The 14,581-nt window shown below is 38.3% G+C and overlaps 1 protein-coding gene across 1 annotated transcript in view; it reads right to left on the bottom strand.

Moving 5' to 3' along the window:
- Positions 1–7,249: 7,249 nt before the first annotated feature.
- Positions 7,250–14,581, bottom strand: part of LOC306894514 (inactive phospholipase C-like protein 2) — a 40,219-nt gene continuing 32,887 nt past the window's right edge. Inside the window, exons 5-6 of the mRNA XM_079457142.1 lie at positions 13,374–13,483; positions 7,250–8,400 (exon numbers count right to left, since the gene is read on the bottom strand). Coding sequence (XP_079313268.1) covers positions 8,206–8,400; positions 13,374–13,483 — 305 coding nt within the window. The 3' untranslated portion in view covers positions 7,250–8,205. The remainder of the gene's footprint in view (positions 8,401–13,373; positions 13,484–14,581) is intronic.

The raw sequence follows: 14,581 nt of genomic DNA, 5'->3' as shown, positions 1-14,581 counted from the left end.
CTGTGTTTAGCCTCAGAATGGAGCTATTATTGTGAATGTGTTCGATATATGTGTTTGTAAGCCTGCAGAAACATATTTTGGAAGTAACCATAGTCCTTATATAGCACATGTAGCACTCTAGTGACAGAGAGACAATTATAGAGATTGCAATGGGAGCATTACTTTGTGCTAAAGCCACAAATAAAACTGACTTTAAGGGCTGAAGTGGGTTTAAAGGGACAGTTGCATTACCAGAAGCACGAGAAGAACGTGGAGAGGGAGAAATGGTGTGAAAGGGAGAGCAGACCAGCCATCTGTGCTCGGCAGATATTTACATATATTACCAGACAAAGGCAACCTCTCACACAACAGACATACAGTGGAATCTCTATTGAGGTAAAATCTGAAAGCAAACATCTCTGGGTCAATGCTTATTGGGCTTGGCAGGGCTGTATGAACAATGTGAAAATGCGTTTTTCCAAAGGCAGCCTGGGTGGAATCATTAAGGCACGAGTCTCGAAAAGCACTCATTATCTCCAAAAAGTGTGTTAGGTTGTCACATATGAATTGTAAATGTTGGCCAAAAGTATTGTATGATTTGGTTACTTCCTGAATTACATGATTTCATAATAAAATCTACAGTATTGCTGTCTGAAAATCTAGCATAATCTAACAGGTCTGGAATCGTCTGTGTAATGCATCCAGATACTGTGTTTAATTTATATACATTTCTTTTTTTACTTATTTCTATATTTTTGTCTAAAGTCTCCAAGCTTTGTGCTAAAATATTTTTTATAATAAAATACAATGCTAATAAATAATATTATAAAATATGTCTTATGTAATGTAAATATTGTGAATTAAATCATAATACTTTGAAATAAAAATAAAAATCACCCAGAAACTAATTTATTGCATTCTTATAAAATATTACACTATAGGCTATATATACCTTTAAAGAGTATTGCATTTTTCCGTTTGCTGTTAATAAATTGCAGGGTCCCATTTTGAAACATTCGATGTGTGAAAATATATTTTCCTTATTTAAAGAGATTTACATTTACATTATTAAGCTACTCATCCTCTTATCATTTCAAACCTGTATGACTTTCTTTCTTCTGCAGAACACAAAAGAAGATATTTTCAACAATGTTGGCAACTGAACAAAAGTGGTACCCATTGACTTGCATTGGTTTTGTGTCCGTGGTGAATGGGTACCACCTATGTAGTTTGTTCGGTTACCAACATTCTTTAAAATATCTTATTTTGTGTTCTGCAGAAGAAAGTCATAAATGTTTTAAATGACATGAGGGTGAGTAAATGATGATGGGCGAACTATCCCTTCACTTGTTTAGTTCAACCCTTCAAAACCATTTTGATAAAGTTTCGATTAAGTAGGCCTAACTGAACATTTTTTGATAAAAAGTTACTGGAAGAGGAACTAGGATTCCTCTGAACCAGTGCTCGAATTGAATCAAGTCTTATGGGGGGTCCCCACCATAAGAATTTTTTTGTGGGGGTTTGTGTCAAAATACATTAAATATATTTCATGATAATATGAATAACTATATTTATTCAAAACAGGCTTACATAAAAGAACAGGCTTTTGCTGTATTTTGAATCAAATCAATACAGGCTTGGTGAACAGAAATGACATTTGAACGGTTGTTTGGCGTTTCAAATTTAAAGTCACATGACAACTAGCCCATAAAAACACTTAATATCAATTATTGTAAATAATTAATTCACAAAATTTACCAAATCCAATGTATGAATTTAATCACATTTGTCAATATCATTTTTACTCGAATAAAAATATCTGAGGGACCCCCATAAGTCTATTTGTTTACTTGTTATGGGAGTCCCTATTGGGGGGTCCCGGACCCCCCCAATCCCCCTTCAATTCGAGCACTGCTCTGAACCGTATATAGCAGTTTGTTTTTTACCTTTCATATAGTCTCATATAATAAGTTACTTCCTGACCCCAAAAAACTTTATTATCAGGTCAATGTAATTTTCAAATATATATATATCTCCTGCCATCTGCTGACCACACAAGAAACTACAAACAACTGAAATAATACCAGTTACTTTTTATTAACTTAGATAATGAATGATACTGCCCTACCTATGAATATAATCAAATGCCAAACGTTATCACTGGAGTTATTTTTCTTGTCCATTTATTAGTGAGAAAATGAATCACATGTCTAATTCACAAAGAGACGTCATCGTTTCTCATATGCGTCCACATAAACTGCGTCTTCTCGTACCGTGGGCATCAGATATTTCACAGGGCGCTCCAGGCCGAGGCTCACGGGTGTGTTCGCCGTCACTCCGGCGTGCAAGAGCGACCTGTGCGCTTCGTCCATGAACCTCTTTCCCATAGTCAGGATTCCCGCCGCTTGATTCCGCGAACCATGCAGGAGCTGCTGCAGGCGGTCTTGGACGCGTCTCTCGTCCACCTTGCGTTTACCGAGAGTAAGAATGCCGACCGCGGCGTCGTTGTGTAAGCGGCTGATATAAGTCTCGTTTATGCGGCCCGCGCGGCAAAACAGCTCGTAAAGTTTACATGACCGGGAGCCTCGCGCACAACAGGTGGCCACGCCCTCCGCTTCACGCGCCGGGTGCGCCAGCAGCGCTATGAGCAGCAGTAGCTGAAATTTCTGTTATAGGGAGAGAGATAAAATGCTGAAAGTGGATACATGACTTTCATGAGACATCATATCTTTCAATAATTAAGAAGCATAAAGATGAAAGTTTGTTTGTGTTCGTTTATATTTTTTTATAAATTCACATTCATTTAGCAAGTGACTTACAAATAGGATTTAAAGGGATAGATCAACCAAATATAAAAAATCTGTTATGAATCACGCACTCTCTGGTTGTTCCAAATCTGTATACATTTCTTTCTTTGGTTGAACAAAGCGAAAAATAATTTAGATCAATGCTTGTAACCAATCTGTTCTTGGACCCCATTGACAACCATATGACAAGTCAAAAGGGCCTCAGAACTGTTTGCTGTCCTCAGAATATCTTATTTTGTGTTCAACAGAACAAAAAATTGTAAAAACATTTTTCCTACTATTGTAGTCGATGGGATCCAAAAACTGTTTGGTTACACGCATTCTTCCAAATATCTTTCTCTGTTTATACAGATTTGGAATAACTCGAAGGGGAGTAAATCGTTACAGAATTGTTATTTTTGGGTGAACTTTCTCTTTAACATTTTGTCCTAGGAAAAGACAATGATATAATAATCTACAAATTTATGTCGACAAGAACAGAGTTGAAGCTAGGGAGAAATGAACAACATACAATTAAAGAGATTTTTATACAAAGATTAAATAGTGGAAAGTAACATAGGATAGTACAGTTTATAGTCTTATTACTTGTTATCACTGCATGAAGATACAATGAAAATTACAAAGTATTTAGTCAACCTGGTTTGCATAAAAAGTTCTGAGTCATCACCAAGAGCCAACAGTTTTAAACCAACACTAACTTGGTTAATAGTATCAGTCGTTCCATTTATAAGAAAAATAAATGTTTTCTGGCTTTCACAGTTAACCTTTAATTACATTTGCTTTCTGTTTAGTTTTCTGGCAGTTTGAAACTATTTTTAAAGGTTCATTTACGAATGAAGCTAAACACCTGGATTGTATAATTGTGTGTTAAAATTAATTATAATTGCAAATCAGATTGTAATGCCAGATGCACCATTCCATTACATTTAGCCTAGGCTTGTATCCAAAGCGACTTACAAGAATTAGAAAATGATAGTGTAATACATCATAGGAAACCAATAATACAAATAAAAATACAATAAAAGGTATTTCTGCCAGGTGGTGAAGCTTACATGATTTTTGTGTCACAAAATTGTTTACAATTATTGCTAAAGAGAAAACTTCCTGACAGTATCTTATTGGTCTTACCTTGGCTGAGCAGTCCATGCGCTTGACTTCTGTCCCAGTCTTGTTGTAGACAAATGGCATATGTCTGGTGGACTTCAAATTCGGTTGTCCTCTTACTTCCAATGAGCTCGGATCACTGTTTTTATACTCTCCTCTTTACTCTAAGGTTAATTATAACCATGAAATGACTGACAAAGGAGACCCACATGACACAACACACCACGTTTCTCATGAAGCTGGATCATGATATTATCATTAACGGTATCTAGGATTGCCGTATCCAGGTATTTGAATAGAGTTCTTCAAGACTATTGTGAATGGCCACACAAAGCTTCATTAGCAAATACCAACGGAATGAGTGTATGAGAAGGCCTGAATGTAATTTGCTGAAGAGATGATGACGGAGCGCAAAAAGACTGAATAGGACAAGATGGCTTTATTCGAAGGTCACCGTGCAGTCGCAGTTAATGATGGCCCAGTTTACACCTGCATTGCGCCACAAGATGGGCTCATTAATGCGGCTTGCATTATGTGTTATGGATTGCATGACTAATGAGATAGTTATTCTCATCGCATTACAAAAATAATGTGTTTGGTTATGAACGGATCACAGGAATTGGAAGTACATCTTGCAGAGACAACTACAAGAGAGGACAAACAAAACCATGTTGATTCTGAAGGAATGCAGATGGCTCATTATACAGCGATGTGCAGACTTGCAAAACATGGAGGAATTTAAAACCCCAATGAAAAACATACATCTGGCATGTCAAGGCAAACATAAGTGCTATCACAAAAGTCCCTGTTGCCACTGGAGTCCTCTTTCTCTCCTCCATGACGACATCACAGAGCTGGAGGATATTAGAGACCTTGCACTACTCCACCTTCCATTTTAGAATGCCCCACAGATGCTCAAAAGGGTTTAGGTCTGGAGACATGCTTGGCCAGGGGCCTGCTTCAATAAGGAGTTAGTTCAACCAACTCTAGGTTAAACCTTGAACTCAGGGTTGGTTTACTTAGAAATTAGAGACTTTGAGTTTTTGGTTTCAGAACTGCTGATTTAAGCTAGTTCAATTGACTCTGGGCAAGCTTACCCTGGGTTAAGCGACTATAAAAAGCCATCATCAATGGAGCTCCGATCTTACGATTCACCATGGCAACGGCACCAAAAAAGCAACAAAGGGCGGCAGAAAGCACTTGAGAGCGAGGCACACTTTCTGCTCTACAGTGGAGTTTCTGATGTGCTGAAAATGACTTAATTTAAATGAATAAATATATAAATGTACCAATAAACATTTGAATGAAACAACAGAAAAAACACAGAAATAATAAAAAAAAACATTGTATGTTCTCATTTGCAATCCATGTTCTAGTTACGCAAGTATGATATCATGGTGTATAGGACAGCTGTAGGGCATCAGACTCTCGTGCAAAGTCAGACTGTTTGTCCATTCGAACCCTGCTCTAGGCAGATTTGAGTTCAATGGCTGCACATCAAAGTAAAAAATATATAGCCTTTATCGCTTCATTTCTGCATGTCTGTATTTATTAATTTCTTTATTCATGCACTTTATTTATACACTTTATTAAATAATTTCTCTTCATCCAGAAAATTATGCTCTGATGTAATACACGTACGACAGCTGATGTTATTGATATAAGGATGGATGAGATTAGTTTGATATATCTAATTCACTATAAAGAAAAACTGTACAGTTTAAATAAAAATGCACAGGCAAATGACAAAATTCCGCTCAGGTCCTAAATTGCTCTCCCGAAATCAAAGTAAAGTACATCTCTATAAATGAATGCAGCCTCTTCATGTACTAAATCTTCCAGAAAAGCACATATGATATATTAATCACAGAGATGGTCTCTGTGTGATCATAACATGTGCCATGAATGACATTAACGAAAGAGTTACACCACTTTGAAATAACACTCTGGGTTTACCAAAGAAAACCTGCTCCCGACCAGGTTAGGTTCACAGAGTAGGTTACTATGGTTACTGACTCTGAGTAAGTTCTCTTTTAGAAACAGGCTTGAGTTACCCTGCTTTTTCGGGTTTGACATACCTCACATTCTGAAATGGAAAACCCAGAGTTTCCATCATTTCAGGGTTAATATAGTCATGAATATAATTTTCACTAAACGTCCTTTCTGAAACGGGCCCCAGTACATCACCTTTACCCTCAGCTTCTTTAGCAAGGCAGTGGTCCTCTTGGAGGTGTGTTTGGGGTCGTCATCATGTTGGAATACTGCCCTGTGGTCTCCGAAGGGTATGTCAACTGTAGCTCCCTAGTGTCGACAGCATTCATGCAGCCCCAGACCATGAGATTCCCACCATCATGCTTGACTGTAGGCAAGACACACTTGTCTTTGTACTCTTTACCTGGTTGCCGCCACACACGCTTGACACCATCTGAACCAAATAAGCTTATCTTGGTCTCATCAAACCACAGGACATGGTTCCAGTAATCTATGTCATTAGTCTGCTTGTCTTCAGCAAACTGTTTGCGGGCTTTCTTGTGCATCATCTTTAGAAGAGGCCATGCAGACAAATTTAATGCAGAGTGCAGTGTATGGTCTGAGCACTGACAGGCTGATCCCCCCACCTCTTCAACCTCTGCAATGCTGGCAGCACTCAAACGTCTATTTCTGAAAAAAAACCTCTTGATATGACACTGCGCATGTGCACTCAACTTCTTTGATCTCGACCATGACGAGGCCTGTTCTGAGTGGAACCTGTCCTGTTAAACCGCTGTATAGTCTTGGCCACCGTGCTGCAGCTTAGTTTCAAGGTCTTGAAAAACGTATGGCCTAGGCCTTCTTTATGTAGAGCAACAATTCTTTTTTTCAGATCCTCAGAGAGTTCTTTGCCATGAGGTACCATGTTGAACTTCCAGTGACCAATATGAGAGAGTACTGTTTTAACGGCCGATAGGTAGGTACTTATTCAAATTCAGAATGTACCGTCACAGTATACGATTTGCGGTAGCAGCCCAGATTTAACACACATGCTTCCAATTCACACCAGAGACCATGTAACACCAACGAATCTCATGACACCTGGCAGGGAAAAGGGCCCAATTTGAATATTTTCACTTAAGGTTGTACTCACTTTTGATGCCAGCCGTTTAGACATGAATGGCTTTGTGTTAAGTAATTTTGAGGGGACAGCAAATTTGTACACTCACTACTTTACACTGTGGCGAAGTGTCATTTCTTTAGTGTTGTTGGGTGAAAAGATATAATAAATGATTTACTAAAATCTGAGGGGTGTACTCACTTCTGTGAGGTAATGCATTACTTATTACAAAACAGATACGGTGTATAAAAATGACTTGGACACATTTCTGATGTCATTCGGCTTTTATGTAACATCCAAATGTTATTTGACAATAATATGACAGTAAACACCCAAACAATATTTCCCACCCTCATCCCCAAGCATTCACATTTCCTGTTCCTATATGAACAACGTCTACAGAATGACACCTGTCGATGGAATCTGCAAATACAAAATAACCTCCATTTTACTTAACACCTACCCACAATATTAACAGCAGTAATAACAATATTCATAAACAGTGTGTATTATTGGTTGTGAAGTGCTTGTGATGAGATGGTAAAGTGTCCTTTACAGTCTTAAAATGATTATTTACTTATTGAAATATTTATTTGCTTGAAAGATCTGCTGAGATCTATGCATTCCCAGAGGTTCTTCCCATTTGAGTCGTTCTCAATGGGACATTCCAGTTGCCAGTTTAGCAACAAGATACACTTTTCCTTATTCCAAACACATACATGCGCGCACACACACATACACACACCACCCCTAAACAACAGCCCCTTTTAAGTCAAAGCTGATGATTTTTAGACGAGCCAGATCTAAAATAATAAAATGTGCAGAGGGGCCAGCAGGGGGAGTAAGAGAGCTTACCATGTCTTGAGATCAATTATATTTATCTAATGTTCCCTGTCTTTATTAATTCCTTCACAGTTACATTGAGCTATCAGTTAAAAAACAGGAAACAGAATAAAGAAAAGCAAAGTGCTTTACTTACTTTATATCTGGCAAGGTGAAAAACTACATTCAATTGTTGAATATAATTTAGTTTGGGCCTTGTATTTGGCTAGCAGATGTCTGATCTGATAGCCTGACGCATTCACAGTTTCTACAGCAGCCGGACCCCTACAATCCATCACAATCTTAAAAACTTCAGGTTGGGGAAGCAAATTTAAGATCTGATACATCACACAGCTGGGAAGCGGCAAAGAAAACCACACACACACTCTCTCATTCTGTCTCTCAGTGCAGGGCGGTGTTGTTAGTCTCATTCTCATTGATGGTGTGGAGGGGGCGTGGGTGAGGCGGCAGCAGGGGTGAGGCAGGGGACGTTGAGGCTCCGTTCTTGGCTAGGCCACACGAGTGAGCAGCACAGTGAATCTGTCGCAAAGTGTCCAGTGCTTCTCCTTTCGCGTGCTTTAAAAGGTCAGCTTGGCCCTAAGGGAAGAAAGAAGAGAGGTTTTACTTACATTAATGCTCTCAGCTAGGTGAACGTTAAGAATGTCATGCCAAAATTTGGCAAATCACTAAAATTCTCGTTGTTTTTGCAAAAACTGAAAAAGCCAGACTATTTATTGAATTCAATTTGATTTATTAGAAAGCTCGACCCCCTTTGGTGGATTTAGTTATTCTACGTGTTATCAAAAGTGAGATCTTAGAGAGCGTGATGGGTTTTAGTGTGATAGTAGCTCTGTTAGGTAGGTAGGGGTTAAACCGTTTAAGGCTTTATAAGTGATTAAAAGAACTTTAAAGTCAATACGATACTTAATGGGTAGCCAGTGAAGGGTTCACACATTGGGGTTATGTGATGGTATTTTCTATTTATGACTTATAGTCAAGTCATGAAATGGAAGTTGCAATCGTCTTTTTTTCCTATCTTGATGAATATTTGATTGAAACGGCATCTGAATTGAGAAGAAACGTACGCGGGACAAGATTGGACGTTGCTGACAAAATGGAGGCAGATTTCAATCTTTTCAGCGACATGTTGCTGGAGGGGAGGGGCGGACATTAGTCCCTGATAGCCCTGCCCCACGTCAAACTCATGACAGGAAGAGTTGTGTCAAGGGGGCATTTACGACTTTTGATTAAAGATCATGAATGCACATGATTTAAAAAAAGCATCAAGTGCACAGATAGATCACTTATCACGAAATGCAATATTCCATGATTTTTTTTTACATTTTGGACTTTTTAAAATCAAATGAACAGCGATTGTAAATCTAATGATCTACAGTACTTCAACCAAATCTGAAAAAGTAAATCTGAAAATGACATGAAGGTGAGTAAATGATGACAGAATTTTCATTTTGGGCTGAACTACTAATCCAGTCTTGAGGTCACAAATGCATACAGTAAACTCGCTTTTCTGCATCAGGAATGGATGGAAAATAAGGAGAGGCATTGAACAAACTGGCAGGACGAGATCTGCCAATTCATTTGAAACAAATATTTCATAAGCCCCTTTAAAACTGCAGTACAATTGAATACACAATCAAAAATCAATTTCTTTCACCACAACATGCAGTGCATTAATCCCGGCCTGCAGGGTTCAGTGTAACACAAGATAACAGACTGCACAGAACTGGCAGCACTGCATGTACAACCACAGGATTGGTAGATAACGCAGCCATAAATCACCACTCTCTCCTTCATCTTTATATCTCTATCTGGAAACATTCCAGAGGAAAACAGATGAAGGGGACAGTCGAGTGGTAGAGGACGGGAGAGGTATCGGTCAGTGTTTCTCCTTGTCTTGTGCGAGTGTCCCTGAAAAGAGTGCCAGAAAATGTAAAGATCTTTCTATGTCACGTATGTGTTGAAGGTACATTTTAAAGGCAACTTATATACGCTACTACAAAAGCAGCATAATATCAAATCACACGCACACATCTGTTTCCATTATGGTGGCGACTTTCCACTGACCTTCATTGTTTCTCTTTGTCTACTGACTATAACCAAAACATTAAATAATTCAATTTTATTTTCTTACAAACTCAACAGAAGTTCCTTCACACAAAGCCACTTCTTGTAAGCATCATTTATGATTCATAAATACAGGCAGATACTGTGGGGAACTGCGTCATGTGGTCACTGAGCGTTCCTAATGAAAGACAAGAGTGAAACAGAACTAATTTAACTCAATGTGACGACAACTCCCAAGTTGCATCCGCTGCAATACGTTATTCCTGCTCAGACTGCAGTCAAGCACCTCAACCGGCTTGATCTGAAATAGAACGTGAAGAAGTTTGGCAGCTGGATCATTTTCCTGCGTCCACTCCAGAACGTGCATCCTTTGAGAACACCTGCAGAAACGGAGAAACTCCTTGACCTGGATAGAGGAGTCTTTTGCCATAAATAAATGATATATTTTAAAACGGATGAATTATGCATATGGGCATGATGCATAAGGACTCTTAGGATGAGGGTAGATGAGCGGCCAGGACAACTACAGAGAGAGATGGTGGTACATAGTTTATAGAGTTTGGATGAAGTGTTTCTGCGTATCAGGTGACATTTTGATGTCATTTCCTGGATTGAGTCGAGACTTGCTTGTGTTCAAGCTGTAGATGGACCAAACTGCTCTTCTAGTACAATGAAAGCAATGGAAAAGACATTTAAAAGGGCACGTAGTCAAGACTTTCTGATCGGCCTTGGGTATCTTAAATGGGCACTTTGGGCACTCCACGGCCTGGTATTCATCTTTTTGGCTGAAATTGATCGCTTTAGTATTTTCAAGGAAATGAACCCATGCACGATGGACACACAAACAGGTCTGTGTAAAATACACCTTCCATGGCCTTTTAGGCCTCTTTAGTCTTGAGTCATCTGATTTAATTAAGAATTCTTACAAAATCCCCCCCACCGCCTGTGCTGCATACCTGATCTTCAGTGACACACAAACCTGCTTTCAAAATAAGAGTCGATTATAAACATGCCCCTTAAAACAAAACAAAACAAAACACCAAGATTATTATTCCTCGTCCTGTAAACATTCATCAAAAACAAAATCACCACCAACACCACCACCACCACCACCACCACCACCACCACCACCACCACCACCACCACCACCACCACCCAGCAAACATGCTCGCGCGGGCCCGCTGTGGGTTTATTGTGGGACAGTGTGGGCAGGGCAATCCCACACCAAACCCCAAGTGGGTCTCGCATGGGTTATGTCCATGGCAATGTCCTGCAATTCTCAAGAAACCCTGAGAGGCTACACAATAACTGACAAACGACTGAAATAAGCTTAACAGGTAAAGATGCTGGATCATTTATAATAACTGTTGATTGTATTTTGTAGATATACAGTTATAAATTGTAACAGTGCATTTTTTATATTTCAATAAAGTTATATTCTGACAACCAATGTGTTTTTGTAGTGTTTCTGGGAACCACTAAACAAGTTCACTTAGGACATCCATTTGGTCAGCAGCGGCTCTGCATATTTCTCCCATACACTGAAAGAGTGAGTGGGGGCATGAATTTTTTAAAAATTGTATAAGAAATTGTGTTAATTGACATCTGGCTGTTGTAAGTCAATGTAATATTCCAGCAACTCTGATTTGTCATGCTCATAACTGGTCTTATCAATTTGAACAGCAATGTCTGACCACTGTTTTTCTTTTTGCTTTTGTTATTCTGTCAGCAGCAGCAGCAGCAGCTATACATTCACCCCACAGTTCTTTTCTGAGCTACAGTATCAATATAATAAAACAATAACAAACAAATTTACTCTTTCACTGTGTTTTGTTAATGCTTATCCATTGATCTCATTCAACTGCAGCGCTCTCATTTTCTCATTCAGTTTAACTCTCAGTTCAGCAGCTCCTGGTGCATACAATGGAAGTCAGTGGGTGCCGCTGTTCGGTTGCCATCATTTTTCAAAATATCTTCTTTTGTGTTCTGCAGAAGTAGTAAAGTCAAACAGCTTTGAAATGTAAGAAGGGTGAGTAAATGATGACACAATCTTTATTTTTGGGTGAACTATCACTTTAAAGATTTTTACTGCATTGGGAAACTTTTTGAGGTCGATGTGAAATGTCTTAACAATTCTTGAACAACCCTTGTTTTGTTTTGAGCATATGTTATTTCTTTCTATTTATTTTTATTAATAATGAACTTATAATGTTTTGGCTGTAAATAAATTATTAAAAATCATGACCCTCGGTCTATTACTGTTACTTTTACAAGTGCAGTTGTTCTGCATGGTAATATTGTGGTGTTCTGCTATTAAGGAGAACCCCTTTACACATAGTAAACTGTAGTAAAATCCATATTCTACTGACTATAGACCACTTTGGAAGACTGCATCAACTTCGTGTTTCAGTTTTTAACACTACACTAGACGTTTGATCAGAATACAACCAACAGAACATTTGAAACTATCATTAATATTTTATAATATGTGTAAAAACAAGATAGTACTAAACAAATAAAAAACTGACACCGTAAGCTCAGGATCACTGTTTACAGTGTACCAATTATAGTATACCATAGTACTATTAATACACTACAGTATGCAACAGTTTACTATAGAACTGAAAATACAATATCAATTATTTCATGTCAGATGATGGTATAACACCATGAGATCTCCTAATCTTGGTTTGACTTCCCTCTGTGTGCATTTTATCTTTGTTTACATTAGTGCGGACACAAATTAATCTATTACAAAACATGGCAGTTTAGCAAAGCTTATCTTATGATCAACACCATAAATATATAAAAGTGCCTTCAGAGAGAGAGAGTGAGAAAGAGAGAGAGAAAGAGAGATCGAGAAAGAGAGAAAGAGAGAGAGAAAAAGAGAGAGAGAGAGAGAAAGAGAGAGAGAGAGAGAGAGAGAGAGAGAGAGAGAGAGAAAGAGAGAGAGAGAAAGAGAGAAAGAGAGAGAGAGAGAGACTTTCTGTAGGGGAAAGAGATGCAGAAAAAGAAAGAATACCGAGACCTTTTATGCCATAACAAGTTGCCAAGACTACAAATCAAAATAGCTGATGATGTTGTTAGCAGCCGGCACAAATTAATTACAATAGTATTGAGAGGTAAATGGGGCAGGCTTGAAGGCCTCTGGGCGTCACTGCTGATTTATTTCCTCCTTTATATGCTATATATTAGCTGACAGCTGTTAAAAAGAAACAAATGCTGCATACTAAACCATGCATAATACCAATTTGTGAGGTGCAAAAAGCACAGGTAATAAAGATCCAATACTGCCATCTATACAATTTCTTTTATACATTTTTCCACATTCAACATCTTCAAATTCTTCCAAAAAAATGATGGCTGAATGTATTGCCAAATAAGGCTTGCGTTTCAACGTCACCCTCATGATTCATGCTTAGCATGAAGACATGTCATGTTGTAAGAAGCCCATCTATTTCTGGCTAGATGGGTGACATACAAACCTTCAGCACAGTGATGTTCCAAGCGTAACTCTCCATGGCTTTCTGCAACTTTCTTCCTTTCAGGCCTTCTCTTGCCCCGATCCGATGCAGATCCTCGTGAAAGTCCAACCCTGTGGAAACAGCCACTGTTAAAGCCACATTTCACTCCTAGCCAGCGCAACGTGAGCGCAAGTTGCCACGGGCCAATCAAATCAAAATGATGTGACTCACTCAATATAGGATTCAGAACAGAGACATTCACAGAGATTAGAATATATGGATGGACCGATAAAATGGACGGATAAGAGAGTACAGCAGCAGTTTGTGTGCGTTCAGATAGATGTATAAATGTAAAAGCAGCATGTGCGTGTGGATGTTTGGATATAAATGAACCTTGCTAATAAGTCCTTGCTAAAACAAAACAAAATGATAAAAGACAAACTGTACAAATCAGGCATAATATGTTTGTTTTCCAGTTCAGTGACATTAAGTGAGCTGATTTGACACACAAAATGTTTATGTTGCTGTCAAACAAAACTATTTTAATGTGCTACAAATACACTCACAAAACTAGAACAGCGTGTATCACGCTGCAATCCATCAAATCTACAGTATGTTTTCAACAGCACAAAAAAATAAATAAGTGCAAAAGCAGTCAATCCCTCACTGAAATAGCACTGTGCCAATACAATAGTGCATCAGATGACAATGTACTGTATGTACCAATGTATTTAGATGCTTAAATTGTACTTCAATGAACCCATTGGTACTTCCATGTTACATGTTTATCATAACACCATGATACTTACAGGGAACATCTGCGTTCGCTGTGTACTTCCATAAACACTCACTTAACTTTGGTGCCATTTTTATTAGCAATTTTCCAACAAATATCTAAATCTAAAGTGATAACATTAAAGGAATAGTTCACCCAAGATGACAATTTTTTCATTATTTACTTACCCTCCTGTCAATCCAAACCTGTATGACTTTCTTCTGCAGTCTTGAAGAATGCTGGTAACCAAACATCACTGGCTTCTATTGACTTCTATTGTATGGGCACAAACGCCTGCGACATTTCTCCAAATATCTTATGTGTTCCACAGACGAAAGAGTCGTGCACATGTTTTGAACGAAATGATGAAGAATAAATAACGACTTATTTAAATTTTTTGTTGAATGATCCTATTTCATAAAAAAAGCATAATATGTTTAATCTGTGTCACGGT

The sequence above is a fragment of the Barbatula barbatula genome (assembly GCF_947034865.1).
Source record: "Barbatula barbatula genome assembly, chromosome: 5".
In the NCBI taxonomy this organism is placed as follows: Eukaryota; Metazoa; Chordata; class Actinopteri; order Cypriniformes; family Nemacheilidae; genus Barbatula; species Barbatula barbatula.
The sequence above is the reverse complement of the archived record's forward strand: the minus strand, read 5'-3'. Positions and strand labels throughout refer to the sequence as shown.